At 43.4% G+C, this 19,868-nt stretch overlaps 1 protein-coding gene across 1 annotated transcript; it reads right to left on the bottom strand.

Annotated features, from left to right (window-relative positions):
- Positions 1-17,552: 17,552 nt before the first annotated feature.
- On the bottom strand, positions 17,553-19,472 carry SP5 (Sp5 transcription factor). The gene is made up of 2 exons (XM_082630845.1): positions 19,419-19,472; positions 17,553-18,719 (listed from the first exon to the last, which is right to left on the bottom strand). Exons 1-2 carry the CDS (start codon positions 19,467-19,469, stop codon positions 17,574-17,576), a joined length of 1,197 nt encoding a protein of 398 aa, XP_082486971.1. The 5' UTR covers positions 19,470-19,472; the 3' UTR covers positions 17,553-17,573.
- Positions 19,473-19,868: the final 396 nt, after the last annotated feature.

The raw sequence follows: 19,868 nt of genomic DNA, 5'->3' as shown, positions 1-19,868 counted from the left end.
CACTTAACCAACACATGTAAATTCCAAGGCAGGTCAGAAAAGGCTTGTAGCTTCCACCTGTCTCTCTCGGAACACTCACTGCCTGGCTGTGCGTCTCAGGACACTCCCTCACAGAGCTCAGCCAATGGTTGTCAAGAGCTGTGAAGAGCCTAAGCCAATGGTTGCCATCCCCACCTGAGCCCAATCTTCAAGTCACCGCAGCTCAGGCATCAGGATGTGTGAATGAGGCAGCCTCCTGGTGGGTCCTCCCTCAGCCATTAAGTTTTCACAGCTGAGGCCCCAGATGTGGTGGATCAGAGACAAGCCATCCTTATTAACCCTGTCGGAATTCCTGACCCACAGAATCTGTGAGCATAATAAGATGACTGTTGTTTTATGCCACTAAGTTTTGGGGTGGTTTTTACACAACAATAGATAACGAGAATAGAGTTTGGTACCCGGACATGGGATTCTCCCATAACAAAACCCCAAACCATAACCCACTGGCTTTTGACTGGGAAGCAGGAAGAAGCTTGTGGAAATAAAGGAAGACCAACCAAATGAGAACAAGCAAAGGCTATCTATTCAAAACTTGCTATAGCAAGGGAGTCAGCCACCATCACTTGCGTTTTGGCAGACACTCAAAGGCAGGCAAAGGAGTGGGACAGTTTTACAGTGGAAAAAAGGGTAAGACTTCAGATATGCCCTGGATGGAGGCTGTTGGCATGGGGATACTATAAGCAGACTGACTAGAAGTGGGAAATCCTATCTGATTGGTTAGAATGAATATTTGGCTTTCTCTGGTTGGTCCTAAGTTGGAAACGGGGACAAAAATTAGGGAAGCAGTTGGTTATTAATTAAGTCCTGGTCATTTGGGGCCAATTTTTACAGGAGCTATTGTTTTGTTTCCTGGATTGTTGCTAGAGATAGCTGTCTGATTTCCTAGTCTGTCTTATAGTAGGTTGGCCTTCTGGGCTGGTTACTGTAGATAATAGGTTAGTCTCCTCGGCTGGCTGCTGCAGACTGTGGGTGAGAGTTCCACTTTTAGATATTATCTGGCCATTATCCGTTTGTATATTCAGTTTCTCAAGGTCAAATGGCCTTAGAAGTTAGCGAAACCTGGATGGACCTTGAGAAGACTGTCAGTGAAAGCTAGAGGGACAAAGAGGAAATTATTGTTGGAAGGTGGAAAAAAGGTGACTTTGCTAAGTTGTAGCAAAAGGTTTAGCAACACCATCACCTGTGGTAACATGAAAAATAGAAACTATACTAAGTGAACTAGTGGATTTGCCTAAGGAGGTTTCCTGACAGAAAGATGAAAGTGTCAACTGGTTTATTTTAGTTACTGATGACAAAATATGGCTATGTTCAATTTTGCAGTAACATTTAGAAGAAGTGTAGCGAGCTCAAGTCAGTCTTTCCAATCAGCAAAGCATCCTCAAAGTAAGAAAGGCCCTCAGTGCAAAGGTCGAATCAAGGGTTTGATTAGGAAGACACGGTCTCAGAGTAAAGAGGAAGCCAACGACGTGACTTTAAATACTTTTTTTAAGACCTCAGAAAGATTTAAGATGGTGCCTCATGAACCATTTCAGACAGATAGATAATAGGCCTTTAAAGGATCTTAAGACTAGAAGACTCGTCTCTGGTTCACAAGTCTTCAGACTGCAAGGAACTTCAGTGAAGGGGCTGTGCCTGAGAAAGGTACTGAGAAACCTCATCAGCATTGGACCCGACTAGATAGCAAGATCTTGGAATTTGAATTGATGCAGACGTTGAAGATCTTGGGGATGAGACTTTGGGGATCTCGAGGGAGGGATGAGGCAACGTATTCAGGAGACATGTGAACCGTCATTACCAGGGTGCAGACTGGGGCAGATCACACTTTTCCAAAGATGGCAGCAATGATGGTTCTTTTGCAACGTGAACTTGCTGATCTGGAGTCTACTTTCCCTTCCCTCGAATCTAGGCTAGCCTTGGTGATTTGCTTGTAACCAACAAAATGTGGTAGAATTGTCACTAAGTGACTTCTAAAGCTAGGTCTGAAAAGGTCATGTAGCTTCTGCCTGTTCTGGAAGGCTCACTATTGGGATGATCAATCTCAAGACATTCTTTCTGGGAACCCAGCTGCTATGTTTTGTGAAACCCAAGTCACATGGGGAGGCCACGAATAGGTGCTCTGGTTGACAGAGTACTCAGCTCAGATTTCAAGTCATTCTAGCTCAGGGACCAGACATGTCAGTGAAGCATCCAGATGATTCTAACTCCTAGGCATTCAAGTTACCTCCAACGGAGTCATTCTCAGAAGAGAGACCCAAGACTGTGAGACAAACTACCCCCAATGCATCCTGGGTGAATTCCTGTCCCCCCAAATATGTGAGCATAATACAATGGTCATTATTTTATGGCATTAAATGTCGAGGTGGTTCTACTTAGCAATGGATAAACTAGAATCCCTGGCTATATATACAAGTGTTCATAAGAATCATACGATTTTCAAGCAGGAAAGGACCTCAAGATATCATCCAGTCCCACTCCTTCCATTTTCAGATAAAGAAATTGACCCTCACAGAATCACATGACTTGCCTAAAGTCAGGCCATTAGTTAGTAGCAGACCAAGAGTCTGGACTCCTCTTCCACTGCAGTACAGATGAATCCATTATACAGTGCAGTCACCTATGAACGGGAACAGCAACAGCTACTCCTCACGAAAGTTCCACCTCTCTGGAGGGAAAAGGTCTTGACTTTGGGTAAACCTTTCAGCTGAAACTCCCCATAGGGCCTGTCTAAGGAGTTAGCCCTCTGCATGGGTCACATTACTAGCCTGGCCAACTTGTTTCTTCCTTTTTCAATCTTCCCTGGTCTCTTTCCCTCTCCTCCCCCTGGCTTCTCCCACTCCACTAGTTTCTTCCATTTTCCTTTTTCAGCACTATGTATTGAAACCTTGTGTATCAATGAATGGTTATGCTTGTAGTTCAGGCGGTCCAGCCTCATACAGGAGTGGAAGGGATCATCAACCAGCTGGTTAGTGGTTATCAGAGGAGCTCAGATTATGGAACAGAAGGAGAACATCTCATCTATGAGACTCCTGAAGCATCTCATCAGTCTCCAGGGGTGCTAAGGAATTACATTTGGAAACCCCTTAAGCTTGCTCCCATTAATAGATGAGGAAACTGATCTCAGAGAAGTGAAGTGATTTGTCTGTGATCACACAAGTCTTGGTGCCTCTGTGTGGATCTCAGGACTAAAATCCCCTCAAATCAAAATAGGCAGTTGTATTTTTCCCCTTAAAGATCTTATCTGTGGCAGTTTAATATTAAAGTCACTGGTATTCAAAGAGTACATTTTCAAATCACAAATTTAGACTTTATAGATAGCAGCTTTAAATTGTAGGGTTTAATGGAGCATATGTATCTTCTTGAGAGTCGTACTTTAGATGGATACAAAGGGAGGAAAATATAAATGAGGACACACTTTATGGAGGAAAAGAAATAGGCCTTGTGAAGAAACAGTACAGAAACTCAGATTTTTAAAGACTGAGCTGGGAAGGTATTTGGGGTTGTCTAAACTAAACCCAAGTGTAGAGGTTGGCAATTAGTCCTGCTCCAATGAGGAGCTGGTATGTGAAATGAAATCATTAAGTTTAAACGTAGTAAAATTGTTGGTTTTGGCTCTCTGTTTTCTGTTTTTGCCTGTTTTCTAGAAAGCTTTCACATTTCTAGGAAAGAGAGAGGAGTAATTAAACTGAACACACAGATGGAAGGACTGGAGCATAAAAAGGTGAAATTATGTGATCAAGTCAAGGACTGGCCCATTTAAATCACAGCTCTGCTTTTGGATTATGAACCCTTTTAGAATGTAATTAAGTTTTGTATCCACTGTCCAGAAAAAAAAGCACATCAAGAACTTGGCAAAAAAGAAAAGAAAGAAACAAAGAAAGAACTTGGCATACAATGCCCATTCATGGACTCCATGTCCATCAATCTCTCCATCAAACATATATACAGGGCTTCCCTGGTGGCGCAGTGGTTGAGAGTCCGCCTGCCAGTGCAGGGGACGCGGGTTCGTGCCCCGGTCCGGGAGGATCCCACGTGCCGCGGAGCGGCTGGGCCCGTGAGCCATGGCCGCTGGGCCTGCGCGTCCGGAGCCTGTGCTCCGCAATGGGAGAGGCCACAGCAGTGAGAGGCCCGCGTACCGCAAAAAAAAAAACAAAAAAAAAAACATATATACAAATGTAAATACAGACAACAGAATACCATAAAGCAGTTAAAATGATGAACTTCACCTTCTACGCTTTGAATGGAAAAAGGAACATCACTGAAAGGGTTCAAGGAGTAGCCCGTAGTTGTATATAAGTATCAATAGTATAATCCTGTTTACATAAAAGCAAATATTTATATTATACCTGTAGCAACCGTAGCAACCTTTTTGTAACTGAGTGCTTATTCTAAGTTATTTAACCTATATTATCAAATGTGATCCCCTCCAACAACCCTATATATTAGCTACTATTTTTATACCCATTTTGCCAATGAGGAAACCGAGCCTTCGGGAGTTAAGTGGTTTGCCTGAAATCACATAGCTAGGTATGGTACAGGCAGTTGACAAACCCAGGAGGAGACACACACATACACACACACACAAGCTAGAAGCCACATGAGGTTAGGAACCATGTCCAGCATATTCAGCATCAAGGACAGGGCCGGGAACAGTGCAGGAGACCAATAAAGACGTGTTGATTGAAGGAAGGAATGAAAATGTTAACAGTGGTTATTTATGAAAGGAAAGGATAAAGTGCCCCTTTTATTTTCTGCTTTATGTGTTTTTTATTTATTTGGATTTTTATGATGGGTATGTTGGTGGAACACTGTTAATGTTCAACAGATGTCCACGTGCATCTCTATATTTGCCACCCACCATGCATATAGGTGTGTTAATGGGACTAATTCTCACCAACGGGTAGTAGGTGGAAATAATTTGTCTCCTTCAGTCTGAGGCAGTTATGAGACAAGGACTACTGGGGGCCATTCTTCAGGCTGGAGACCATGAATTATCCAGCAATGTGGCTGAGACTCAGTTTCCCTGCGTGATCTTGTAGGGTAAAGGAAGATGAATTTCAAGTTGTTGTTTTATTTTATGATTCCCTGAATTATCTTATTTGTTGGTTTATTTGTTTATTGTATCTTTAATGTCCTACTAGAATGTCAGTCTCCTGAGAGCAAAAAACTGGTCTGTCCTGTTCACTGCTGTATCCCCAGGCTCATGTGACTGCCACATGAGAAAACCCCCATAAATAGTGTAATAAATGAATCACTGAATGACTGTAGTCCTCTGGGTGCCTAAGCATGGGCAAAGCTGGAAAGCAGTGATAGAGTTTTCCATAGCAGCATCCTAAGAGGATACCCTTTCGGGGGTGAGAACTCATTTTGAGGACTCCAGCAGACATAGCCTAGGAGGATTTGGAAAGGTGACACATTGTGACATCTTTTAAAGCAGTGTAATTCACAGCTGCCACAGGAAGACTCAGCAGGAGCACTGCTGATACCTGCCTCTGGAAGCACTGTGTGATCCATCAGTTAGGATACTGGTTTAGTTACTGTAACAGATAGCAAATAACAATGGCTTAAACAAGATGGTTTATTTCTCTCTTAGATAGAAGTCCAGCTGGTAGGCAGCCCAGGAAAGTTGGGCTACTCTGCTTCAAGTGATGGTCTGGGGATTCCTATTCCTTCTGTTTTATTTTTCCAAGATCTTCCAGGGTGTTGGCCTTATCTACATGATTGAACTGGATGCCCACCACAATATATGCACTCCAGCCTCAGAAAGGGGGGTAAAAAAGAAGGGGAGGGCATGCAACTTTCTTTTACAGATGTTACTCAGAAGTGGCATATATCACACAGGCTCACAGCCCATTGGTGGGAACTTAGTCATATGGCTATACCTAACTATAAGGGAGGCTGCCACATGTAGTCTCTAGATGGACAGCCATATGCCTCCCTAAAATTTGGGGATTACTATTACAATAAGGAAGAAAGGAAAGATGGATGCTGGGGGACAGTCTCTCACGAGTGAGGAAGCATCATAGCTGATGCTGAGAAACTCTTTGTCCAAACCTTTATGGTCTACATACATGACTCCATTATTTTTATTGTTTTTGACAAGCTGTATCACAGGGTGTGATAGTCATCCTCTAAAATGGCCTCCAATGATTCCCACCTCCTGGTATTCGAATCCTTGTGTAATCTTCTCTTGAGTAACCTTCTTCAAGTGAGTAGCATGTTGATAGGCTGTCACTTCTGTGAATAGATTACAAAAGATGTACTTCCATCTTTATTTATTTATTTATTTATTTATTTTTGGCTACTTTGTTTCTTTGTTGCTGTATGTGGCTTTCTCTAGTTGCGGCGAGCGGGGGCTATTCTTTGTTGCGGTGCACGGGCTTCTCATTGCGGTGGCTTCTCTTGTTGTGGAGAACGGGCTCTAGGCGCACGGGCTCAGTAGTTGTGGCTCACTGGCTCTAGAGCACAGGCTCAGTGGTTGTGGCGCACAGGCTCAGTTGCCCTGCGGCATGTGGGATCTTCCCGGACCAGGGCTCGAACCCATGTGCCCTGCACTGGCAGGCGGATTCTTAACCACTGCGCCACCAGCTTCCACCTTTCTAGTAGACTTTATTGCCTTCCCAGCTTGCATGTTGATGAAGCAAGTGGCCATGTTGGAGAGACCCATGTATCAAGAAACTGTGGGTGGTCTCCAGACTGCAGCCAACAAAGAACTGAGGTCCTCAGTCCAACAGCCTACAGAGAACCAAGTCCTGAAAACAACCCCTTAAGTTTGGAAGAATATCCTTCACTGGTCAAGCCTTCAGATGAGACCCCAGTCCTGGCCATCACCTTGATTGCAGCCTTATGAATGTCCCTAAGCAGAGGCTACAGCTAAGCTCTGCCTAGACTCCTGGTGCACAGAATCTGTGAGATAATAAACATATGCTGTTTTAAGCCTTTAAATTTGTGGTATTTGTTATGCAACAAAAGATAACAAATATGGAGGAATCTTTGCTGAGACAGTTGCCAAGAGCTCTGGATCTAGACTTTTTTACAACTTTTTTACCTGTTCCTTCTGAAGTATGGTCCTTCCACGTCCCCAGATCTATCAGTCTTCCACATGACACACACCCACACCACTATCGACTCTTTTCCATCAGAGAGGCTCTCTTTTTCTCCTCAGCTCTGGCTTCTTCTACCCCCAACCCTTCTGGTCTTTGCTTCTTCTTTTTTTTTTTTTTTGCCTTTGAATGGTCACTTAATAATCTTCTAAATGAGCTTACATTTTGATAACATAGGAAGATTGTGGTGGGGGGATGTCTTTAAAAGCTGAAGCAATGAGACTTAGGCGTGCAAGTGAATGACTGTTAAGGCATTGGGAAGTTGAGATTGCCTCAGAGAAGGCAGGAGGCCCAGGATACTGGGAGGGGTAGAGGGAACCAGTTAGCAGCTTCCTAGGACCACCACCCTACCTCCACCCAAACAGCTAAGGGTAGAAAGGGATCCTGGTCTTGATCCCTGAGTCTTCCCCCACTGTTCATGATCCTTAACTATCACTCCCTTTTCTAGGCTGCTGGGTTTCTACTGAGTGTACTTACTCTTTAATGTATCATAGATACATTAGATAATGGTTGCTTCATTTGATTAAGCATGCCCTCAGTTGTCTCCTCTGTTAAATGAGAAGGTCAAACTGGATGATTTTAAAGGTTTTCTCCAACTCTAACCTGTTAAATTCTATTTCTACAAATCCTGGTTGGGGAGATTTATCTGGTCAAAGAGAGCTCCCTTGATCTTTCAGGGTTCTGGGGAACTCCTTGGGAATATGCCATAGTCATCATCAACCTAGATTTTTGTTGTCATTCACTAAGTGTCCTCCTAAAGTACCCCAAATCAATGATGGATAGTTTAGATTTGGAGGCAGAGGTTCATTCACTGGAAAAAATTTTGGAGCTATTCTCATTTATGTTACAAGTTTCCCTGGTACTGGTAATTCCCAGCATCCTTCTATAATTGCAAAGGTCAGAAATAAAATGTTTTTCAAAGAAATGTTACAAAATCATGCTCTGGTTTGAGAAACAGCCCTGAGATGCACCTTGAGCAGGAAGATTTGGTGGAGGAGAGGGGTGGGCTGAGGAGGACAGCAGTGAAACTAGAGGAATTGAAGACCCCGGGTTTAGATAAATATCTACAACTTCCTAAGTTTGGGCCTCTATGAAGAAGCCCTAGGTCTCTGCACTTCCCTATCAGTAGTTTTAAAAGCCCTTTTTTTCTAGCAAAACAAAGGCTTGAAGCAACTGTGCTTGTGTTTTAGAAGTTCCATCATTGTATTTCTGCAGCATTGAGTGTACATGTATTTTCCACTCTTAGTGGTAGAGTTTATACGTGCCCTAAGATAATTAGTTATTAATCATCCAATGACACTAAAAAACCAAACTGCTCAGTTAGCTGAGCACTCCTTTGAAGAAAACAGATGTTGTTAAAAGTCACTATTCCACTTTCTTGGGAAAATTCCACTAACATAAAATATGATTGATGATTCAAAAATGTAAATCTTCTATGTGAATTAAATACTACTATAAAAGGACAGTTGTCTACATAATTGTAGAAGATGCACAGAAGAATCACTCTGTAATTAAGACTATTGCTGTCTTCTCATCAGGAGTTAGAAGATTCTCAGTTGGGTCTCTTGATTGGGTGAGGGATTTCAGCCAAGTGACCTGTCCATTCTCTATTTCCCCAGAATAGCTTATGAGAAATGTGTTAGGCTTGAATTTGCTTATTTTCCATAGGTTAATCTTATGCATTATAAAGGGTACAGTTTCCTAGACCAGTGGTTCTCAAACCTTAGTGTGCATCAGAATCATTTGCAGGACTTATTAAAACACAGATTGCTGGGCCCCTTTCCAGAGTTTCTGATTTAGTAACTTGGAACTGGACCCAAAATCTGCATTTCTAACAAGTTCCCAAGTGATGCTAATGCTGCTGGTCTAGGGACCACAGTCTTGAACTCTCAGCTCCATGAAAAAACCTAAAAGGATTCTGAAGGCTGCAGGTGGAGTCTGTGGACTGTTGTTTCTGAAGACAGAAATATTTATGGCATAAAATAGTTTAACATTGTTTTACCTGAGGTAATTTCTCTTTCCTTTTTGTTATAATAGGAATTTCGTTAGTGGGTTTTTAGTTAGGCCTTGTATTACATTCATTTGTGTATATGTCTTAGCTCCATTATGACTGTGAGCTCTTTGGATTGTGTTCATCTTCGAATCCTCAATGTACCTTAATGTATCTTGTAAACTCAAATAAATATTTGGTGAATTGAATTTAGTTATGTATCCATGTTTTGAATTTGTTTTGCCTGAATTTTCTGCATCTAATAATTATAAATAACAAATACTGGATTAAGTATGCAGCTCATGTATTAGTTATATATATCAACTTGACTGACTTCGAGGGTATGGGGAAAGAATGGTTTCCTTAAATTTAGCTAGGCCACAGTTTGCAAATCTAAATGATTACACCTATATAACTATTGAAAAGTTACCTATACTTTTCCATCCTGTCACTGTACTGTGAAATTTCCATACATAAAAACAGGATTTGGTGATGTGCATCATGGTACAGCATTTACAAAGACTGACACCCCCAGAAGTGTTATTTTCAAAAACCAATATTAAGATCACGTGACTACCTTCTGATATTACTTGCAAAGGCTGACTGATTTATCCCAAATTACTCTGCTGCTCTTTAATACCTTTAACTATTTAAGAATAAACTATATTTTCCAAAACTGGATTTCTGAAATCAGATGAAATCAGATGCCAGAATGCCAGGAATATCCATACAACTGTTGCATTTTTAGTAGCTTTAATAAAACGTTATTTGGATTTACAGATTTTAGATTTGAAGCATTTCAGCTTTGGAAGAGACCATAAAGATCCTCCAAGTCCAACTCAGTCAAGGTCTGCATCTCCCCTACAGCCTACTCATACTCAGCTTTGGTTTAAGGAAGAAAAAAACAACCTGGGGTGAAGGAGGCACTTTCCAGGGGTCCATTCTAACTTTGAGAAAGTGATCAAGCCTTTTCCTTCAGCTTCTACCCAATGGCCCTATTTTCACCCCTTTAGGAACATCTTGTCTAAACAGGATCTTCCAAATGTCTGTTATTCCCCATGGTCATGTTATTCCCTCTGATCTGTTTCCCTTTTCACTACTTCTAGACCTCTGTGCTACAGAAGCAAGGGGGCAGCTTCCAGCTACTAGCTACTCAGGGCACACAGACTTGCTATTGACAAGCCTGAATCATGATCGATGAAGGGAGTGCTTTCTCCTTAGAAAACTTCAGCAACTTTCTACTCCAAACCCAGTCTCGGTACAAAATCTGTCACCAAAATGACTTTCTTGGCAGTTGTCTGAGGTATGGAGAGATGACATGAACTTCATCAAGGATCAAACAGAGGAGAATAAAGGCTTTGAGAGAAAAAGAAACCTTCATCAAATATAATAACCTTAACAAGGAATAAAAATAGATAAATGCTTATAGGTCTTAGTTCACATCCCCTTCATTAAAACCTTAGCTCGGGCTTCCCTGGTGGCGCAGTGGTTGAGAGTCCGCCTGCCGATGAGGGGGACATGGGTTCGTTCCCCGGTCCGGGAAGATCCCACATGCTGCAGAGCGGCTGGGCCCGTGAGCCATGGCCGCTGAGCCTGCGCGTCCGGAGCCTGTGCTCCACAATGGGAGAGGCCACAACAGTGAGAGGCCTGCATACCGCCAAAAAAAAAAAACACAAAAAACAAAAAACACCTTAGCTCAATAAATAAAGGGCTATGTTTACAGATTTAGGTAATCTACTTCTTTTGTATGCTTTTTACTAATTAAAATCTATCCAACCTGGTATCACCTCAAACCATAATTCTCTACCATATTTTACAATTTTACTCTCAATTGTCATGGAAATATTTTTTCCATGACAACTGAAAGTAAAATGATGTTCACAAATCCACAGTAAACAGCAGTCATGTAATGCATAAATAAAACATGATTTGAATCTATAAATAGAACTCTAAATTTAACTCACTCACATGTAAAATTTAGACCAAGGAATATGTGTCTGTTAAACATACAACAGGTTTTAAATAATTGGAGTTTAGAATCCTGTCAAGTCCTGCATTATAGGGAGCAAAATAAAATAACGGGCACAAATACATCAAGAAAAGGAAGAGAGACACACGACACAAAATGAGTTTCCATGCTAGAGATGAACACGAGTATGTCGAAGACGTGGGATCCACAAGTAAAGAGACATGCAGAATATAAGAATAAAACTTACAAAGACAGAAATAAGAGAAATAAGCTTTCATGGTACCTTACATAGAGTTTTAGGAAACTGCCACCAAACACTTTTCAAATTAAGACACATTTTCCCAACCATAAGCATAAATGAGGATTTAGCTTTGATACTTGCCTTGTGAATTGGATGAAATTAAGCTAAGGGCCAGATGTTTTTCATCCGTGTTTTAGATTATGCTAAACACAGAACCATTAAAAAGCATCCATGTGACTGAATGGTTTAACATTGTATTAACAAATCAGGTGATATCTAGACACTGCCTTAGACCTCAGAAAATTTTAGCGTATTTTTGATGTTAGGGTTTTGGCAACTAATGAAAAAAAATTAAATAGTTTTGCTATAAAACAAACTTCCATTTTATAATGGGCAAACCAAATCTTCATAATGCTGAAACGACGTTTTGAGAAGGGAAAGCTGCAGATTTTTATATACAGGCATCCCTGACTTATGATAGATTGACATACAATTTTTTGATTTTATGATGGTGTGAAAGTGATACACATTCAGTAGAAACCAAACTTCAAATTTTGGTCTTTTCCTGGGCTAGCGATATGCTGTAGGGTATTCCTGTGATGCTGGGCAGGGCAGCGAGCCACAGCTCCCGGAGAGCCACGCCACCACCAAGGTAAACAACCGAAACACAATCATCCTGTACCTATATAACCACTCTGTTGTTCACTTTCAGTATAATATTCAATAAATTACATGAGATAGTCAACACCTTATTATAAAATAGGTTTTGTGTTAGATTTTGCCCAACTGCAGGCTAACGTAAGTGCTCTGAGCATGTTTATGGTAGGCTAGGCCAAGCTATGATGCTCGGTAGGTGAGGCGTATTAAACGCATTTTCAACTTCGGTATTTTCAACTCACGATGAGTTTATTGGGAGGTAACCTCATCGTTAGTCAAGGAAGATCTGTATCAAACTAGGAACTTGATTTATTTCCCCTGAATTGAATTTTGGTATTAGGTAGACAACCAAAATATATTAGTTAATATAGTTTATTATGTGTTGTGCAGAAACTACTGCAGTTCACATGCATGGGTTGAATTACGAATTAAGTGTCAAATACCCCATTGAGGATTATGCTTCAGCATAATCACTAAAGACATGGAAGGAGAAGTATATAAAGTCTAGAAAGGGGAGTCATCAAAACGTCAGCATGAAAATGAATACTGTATCAATCATCACATGCAAATCTTCAATTGGTAATAAACTGTAACAGTGAAACAACTGTGAAACTTTCAAAAAAAATTATGAAGGTCCATAGCTGTTTGATTACATCTTTGCTGAACAATATCACTTACTCATTTTAGGAAGTAACATTATGTAAGTTATTTTACAATGTCCATAAATTAACTTGAAACATTGCTGATTCTTTAAAAACAATCAAGGGAGGAGGAATTGACACAAAGATCTTTATGCAAAAATGTGTCGAGTCTGAACACCAGAGAAAAATATACTGTTTACATATATATATATATATACACATATATATACATATATATGTGTGTATATATATATATATATATATATATATATATATATATATATATATACATATATTTGGCTGCGTTGGGTCTTCGTTGCCGTGCATGGGCTTTTCTCTAGTTGCAGCGAGCGGGAGCTACTCTTCCTTTTGGTGCGCGGGCTTCTCACAGCAGTGGCTTCTCTTGTTGCAGAGCATGGGCTCCAAGCACGCGGGCTTCAGTAGTTGTGGCACATGGGCTCAGTAGTTGTGGCTCGCGGGCTCCAGAGCACAGGCTCAGCAGCTGTGGTGTACGTGCCCAGTTGCTCCAAAGCATGTGGTATCCTCCTGGACCAGGGATTGAACCCATGTCCTCTGCATTAGCAGGCAGATTCCTAACCACTGCGCAACCAGGGAAGTCCCTGTTTATATATATTGAATGCCACATGAATCAGGTTACAATTATACTGGCCCAATACTGAAACCTGTCATTTTGGTGTATTAATCTAAATATATGTCTCATTACCAACATACATCTTTCTATCTAGATGTTTTCCTTATTTGTTCCTAGTTTATCAAACTATGTTGGCACATGTCCTCATGTCAAAGCTGCCCTCTTTTAAGTTCCCCTCTACCATGCAAACCAGAGGAAGGAAATGATATTTAATAGAACATTAGTATGACTTGTTTTGAGTGGCCCTCAGTTTGGGACATTAGCAAAGCATAATCACATTTACTAGAAAACAAAGCTTGAGGTTTGAATCTGATTCCACAACAGATGATTTCCCAGTGAGATAATGTCAATTTACCACAACTTGTCATTATTTAATGTGGTGAGCTAACACAAGTAAAAGTGGTTTGCAATTTTAGAGCCCTAAACAACTTAGTAGGTGTTCACGTTAGTGTGAAGGTATAGCTACCGCTAAAGGTTCTGTGAAAATCTCACAGCAGAACCAAAACAGATGGGAAATACTGAAGATGCTGCTTTAAACTGAATATCTAAAACCCAATAGTATTAAAATAGAAATGGAGTGCAAATTGGGGTGAAAAACTGCCTTTTCTACAAACATTGTTTCATGTAGGTTTCTGCCAGAAGCAATCTCATCAATGTTAATTTTTAAAATAGGCATGTGTTTTCTGATTGACTTAAGGGAAAATAAGTTAAAACAACATACACAACATAGTTATAAGATTTAAACTCTTAACTGAAACTAGAAAAGACTTATTTAACACGATGGTGAATAATGTAGCTGTATTTAACATAATTTACTTTCATTCATTACCAAAACTATTCCAAATTAGTGGTCAGCAAAAGGCAAATTTGCACAATTTTCCCTTGAGAAAAGCAGAAAACTATACAGTGTTGTTAATAAGTTCAGAAACATACAATTCCAAATTACCTAAATTACTGATAACTCAATTTCTCCATGTTTCCAAGTTTTTGGTCAAATGGTTCATTTATCAATTGTGTTAAACAATGTAATCATATCACACTTATTTTAGAATTTTCTAAAATACGACACTTTACATTATATTTGCATGCTACTAAAACAGTTGCTTAAACAAAATGTCTATTGACATTTGAGGCCATCATTATCATAGTTTCTTCAATTGGTTTTTAACTCAATTGAATTTGGTTCTGGGGTTCTTAAGTAAAGCCTTGATTTCAGTTGGTGGATTAAACTTTCTTTTTTGATGATGGCAAAATTCCAAATAAAAAATAAATTTCAGTTTACATTTAAAAGTAATTTGCTTCTGAACTTCTTTTAATTTGAATGTCATTAAATTAAATGTGCTTAATTCACATCATTTGTGCATATATTTCTTGCATACTGATTTATTTTAAAATAATTTTTTAAAGTTATAAATGGATAATACCATAGTAGGTTGCAGTTTTATGAACCAAATAAAGCATGCAGCAGTTCACATTTTAAAAGCTTACATAATCTAATACATTTCTTCATTGTCAAACTTGTATTTCTGAGCATTTATTAGCTTATTTTTCAGTATAAACATGAAATGTTTTCCTACACTTGGATAATAATATCACATTATTGTGACTTCCTGGCTTCTATTTGGATAATGGCATAAATATTTTTTCTAAAGTAATTGGAACACAGATTTGCACTGACAATAAGGAACAGTCTTTAGAGTCTATACTTTTATCAAGCTTTTAAAATTTCCAGGTTCAATTACCTAAAAACTAAGAAAGTGATTTGTCATCAAATGACTTCATTCTGCTTTTTAAAATTGTAAATATTGTATTTTTAGATAAATACCATATATTTTATCTTTCTCTTAACCACCACAAAGTTATAAGAAAACTATCTTCAACACCTTATCTGCTTAGATACAAAATTTCATACATTTAACCTATTTTCTCTCTTAACAACAAAGTTAAAGTTATAAGGAAATTTTATCTTCAACACTTCACCTGTTTGGATGCTAAATGATCGTAGCTGTCAATAATAGCTAGTAGAGTCACTTCAAAATTGCCAGTTTTCTTTCTCTACCAAGGGCATTTTCTTTCACATGAGAGAATCGTTTCAAAATTCCCAAAGAAAGCCCTTGGTCTTTTCACTCTCTAACAAGGACTCCTCTTTCCCTATCATCTGCCAAAAAACCTTTTCTGGCTCTGAAGTCAATCCCAGGGTATGGTTCAGATGTGAGAGTTTCTGTAACTCTTCACAGAAATTATTCTCATCAATCTTGATGTATATTAAGATTACACATTTAAATGCATATTAATGTTACTGTGTAGCAACTTTCTTATTACTATTGCTTGCAAAACTGTCACAGCCTTGAGAATTTAGCCAGCCCAAACTGCCCTTCCCAGGTAAAGAACCCTAAAGACTCACATTCCATTTTGTCATTAAATAGTTCCAAAATCTCTAATGAGAGTAACAGCTTCTAAGGCATAGTCCCACAATGATTTTAATAGTTACCACCTTGTCCCAAGTTACAAAGTAAAAATGCTATTTCTTAGGAGTATAAAAGTAATTTTCATCTCAACTATGTTGCTGGTTGAGTTTTACTTAATACAGTAAGTCTCAAGCAGAACGCTCCTGGTTTTTAAGAACTTACCCTCAGTTTGACTTCAAACGAAAGGCAAGGTAACAGCAGTGTGTAAACTGTGAAATCCTATCAATTTATATACATTTCTACTACCATGAAAAAATTATTCAGTTCCATTGAAATTTGGCATTAATGATGCCAGCCAGTTTAACATAGTAACAAAATTGAGAACAATTTCTTTTCTTTGCTAGTTCTAAATCAGATGATTAAGGTTTTGGTTTCAGGTTAAAAGCTCACATATTAGAAAACATCCAGGAGTCAGCTGAGTTGAAAAAACACTTGTAAACTTCACATTTAAAACTTCACATTTTAGAGACAGGTGAGAAACCTAGATATGAGTATTCCTGGCTCCTCCCTGAGAAAATCTTAGTCTACCGCAGTGATTGAAAAAATAAAGTCCCAAGACACAAAATGGAACTAAACTTCCAGGCCTAAACAGAAATCCCTAAGAGGCTATTGTGAAACAAGACTGGTAAGATTGCCACGGCAAAAGGATTAAGAAGAAAACAAGCAAGACAAGGTTGTGTATCATGACGGGGCTGAAATACAGGAGAGCCGCTTCTTTCCCAAGCAAAGACCAAGCTGAACAAGGGCCCCTAGTTTCTCTGTAACTCTCCAAAATCTCATCTGTGAACAGATCCTCGAGTTAGTAGTACCCCTGCAGACAGCGGCACAGCCGGCTGCCAGGAGGAAGCGCAGCTCGCCTGTGACCTCTCAGAGTACCAACAAATGGAAAGCCACAGGCAATTCGCCAGATAAAAAGATCGTGTATTGTATGTGCAGCAGGTATCAACTTTTAAGAGAAGCCCGACAGTCTCTGGTCAAGTCCTAAGGCCGCGTGAGAAACTCAAGGTGGGACTGGAAAATCTTGCCCTAATCTGTTTACCACAAAACTGACCCTGCCCTCCTACTTTCTGCATCTTTGCCCCCGACACACTTGCCCAGAACCTTCCAAACCAAAGAAGCCTCCGACAGACAGCCTACAGGAGCCTTCAAATTCCCGGTGAAACCTGACAGCTTTGTAAAGCCTCCCGGAAGGAGAAAAGATCAAATGAGACCGGCTCAGCGGGGTCTTCCCGAGGTGACCCCGGAGTTAACATTTATTTTCACGCTGCAACTGCTGATTGCTTTACAGAGACATTTCATGCTGTAGCTCTGCATGGAGCTGAGGACAAAAGTAACATTTTAATTAACGTTATAATTATTATAATTATTCTTTTAAGAAAGCTATTAAATAACCTGTACAAAGCCCGGCCCAGTCCTAGCAAAAAACCCAGCACTATTTCAAATCCCTCAAGGTTCTTCCGCTTTGATTTCAGCAGCGTTTCCTATATACAAAGGTCAGCCGAGGGTAGTCCCCCCAAACTGTAGGTCTCCCAGATGGTGGGAATGGTTCAGAGCCTGAAACTGCTCTTTCGTGACGCAGAGCTCTCAACCCTACCTCCCCTGATCTTCCTGGGCACACGGTCCCTTGTCCGCAGGCCGGCCAGGGTGCTGGAGGCCTGGCGTCGCTTTTGGGAGGCGGGCAAGCAGGAAGGGGCAAGTAAGTGCCTCTGTTGGGTCTCCTCTCGGCCGGCTGCCCACAGGCCACCGGAACCTCTCCGAAGAGGTGCTGGGTAGGGAGCCCGAGGCGGGAGAGGCATCGAGTCGCCCCCGGGTGGGCTTACAGGTCCCGCGGGTCCTCCCGCTTGACTCCGGCCTCAGCAACTTTGAGCTTCTTATTCTGGTGCGTCTTGACGTGCTTGGCGAGGTGGTCGCTGCGCATGAAGCGCTTGCCGCACTCGGGACAGGCGAAGCGCTTCTCGCCCGTGTGAGTCCGCAGGTGCCGCTGCAGCTCGTCCGAGCGCGTGAAGCTCTTGCCACAGAAGAGCCAGTTGCACACGAAGGGCCGCTCGCCCGTGTGCCAGCGCAGGTGCGCCTTCAGGTGCGACGTCTTGCCGTACACCTTGCCGCAGCCTGGCACGTGGCACACGTGCTGCTTCTTCTTGCCCGGCTCTGCCTCCGGGGCGCCGCCCGCCGCCTGGCAGTTGGGGCAGCGGCAGCGACGGCACCTCCTGGCCGTGGCCGCCAGGGGGGCCTTGGTTTGCAGCAGCGCAGCGATCTGGCTCTGGTATTGCGCGAAGTCCGACGGGCCCAACACCAGGCCCCGCTGCAGCGCGGCGGCGGCGGCGGCGGCAGCGGCGGCCGCTGAGGCCGGGAAGCGGGGCGCGTGGGGGCCCCCCGCACAGGCGCCGGAGAGGCTGCCCCCCGGAACCCCCGAGGTTCCCGGACCGGTGCCGGTCTGCGGGATACTCCACCACGGGAGGTCGTCGGGGGCCGAGTTGGGGGACAGCTGGCGGCACGTGGGCGGCGGAGGCGGCGGGGGCGGCGGCAGCAAGTTGGAGTAGCCGGGCGGCAGCGCGGCCTGGGCCGCGTAGGGCACGTAGGCGGGCGCGCAGCTGGCGGGCAGCGCCGCCATGCTCGAGGGCAGCATCTTCACCGGTGAGAACTCGTAGGGGTACGAGGGGTCTGCAGGGGGTGTAAGCGGCAGCTCATGCGCCGCCCCGAAGGACGGCTGCAGGTGCGTTTTCTGCGGCGTCAGCCCCAGGCTGGGGTGCGGGGATGGCAGCGTGCCGGGCGAGTGCGCCGGCATGTCGGCGGTCCACGGGTGAAAGAGCCTGGAGGGCGAGCCCAGCGCGGGGTCGTAGGACACCTGCAGGAAGTCCGGGGGCGCCGTAGCGCCCGGCTGGCCAATCCGGCTACAGGTGGCGGCTAGCAGCGCCAGGGGCGAATGCTTGCCCAGGTCCGGGGAGGCGCTGGGGGTGCGGTCCTGCATAGGCGGCGGCAGGGGAGGGCGGAGAAGAGACAAAAGGTTAGCGCTCCAAGCGCGGTCTCCGGGCCGGTCCGCCACACCCACGCCGGCTATTATACCGCCGCCCCTCCTCCGTCCCGGGTGTCCCCCCCGCCACCGCACACCACGCACGCACCCACCAGTCCCGGGAAACTTTTGGTGCTTGCGCTACCTGGACGCGGAGCGCGGGAGCGCTTCCTGTGAAACTACTTGGTGCAAAGAGACGCCATCTAGCCTCAGAGGAAGGCAGGCACAAAGTGGGAGGGGAGAGAGATCCGACGTGCCACTCCCGGCTCCGCGGCCAGAAAGGGTCTGGAAACACCCACAGTCCGGCTGCCCATCCGCCTTCCCTCCCACCTTTTAAGCTCTCATTTCCACGCTACTCTCGCGCTCCTCCTCCGCCCGCCCCAGGAGGGCCCAGCGGGGTGAGCTGGGACCGGTTCTCAGCCAGACGCGCACCTCCGAACAACCCCCGGATACGCGCGTCCCTCTCCCAAAGGCCACACTCTTTTGACACCAGGGTTCAGTGTGAAGTTGGTGTGGGCACCCCTAGGTCTCACTCCATTGGCATCCACCGAGCGGGATTCCCTTTGAAATTCAGGGTGCACAGAATATCAGGAAAGATCCAGACATGACCCTTCCCACCTTTCCCTCGCCCCCTCCGAGCCCAGCCCTGACCTGGAGGAAGGCCTGCAGCGAGTCGTTCCGGAGGACGGCCACGGCGGCCATGCCTATGGCTTGCGGGCCGTTGGCTGAGGTGCAGGGCGCTGCTGAGGCATGGAGACCCGAAGGCGAGGACGAAGGGCCGCCTTAGCGTCCCTCCCGGGCGCCCTCTCTGCGCGCCAGGGCCCTCCCCGCCCGCGCCCCTCGCCGCAACCCGCTCGCTCGCCCCGCGAGCGGTCTGAGCGCTTCAGGCTCACCTCCAAGAATTTGATAAGGACTTTGCTGGGCCGCCAGCCAGTCAGAGGGAAGATTTATGGCTTTGAAGTTTGCCGCTACCCAATCATCAAAGAATAGCGGCTCTTTCAGAAGCGAAAGCAAATCCTTTGAATCCACAAAGCTCCTATGGTGTGTTTGTTGGTCTGGATAAAAGAACTGATTATTAGGGGGGATGGGAAGGGAGGAGAT

Source organism: Mesoplodon mirus (genome assembly GCF_964341445.2).
Source record: "Mesoplodon mirus genome assembly, chromosome: 8".
Lineage (NCBI taxonomy): Eukaryota > Metazoa > Chordata > Mammalia > Artiodactyla > Ziphiidae > Mesoplodon > Mesoplodon mirus.
The sequence above is the reverse complement of the archived record's forward strand: the minus strand, read 5'-3'. Positions and strand labels throughout refer to the sequence as shown.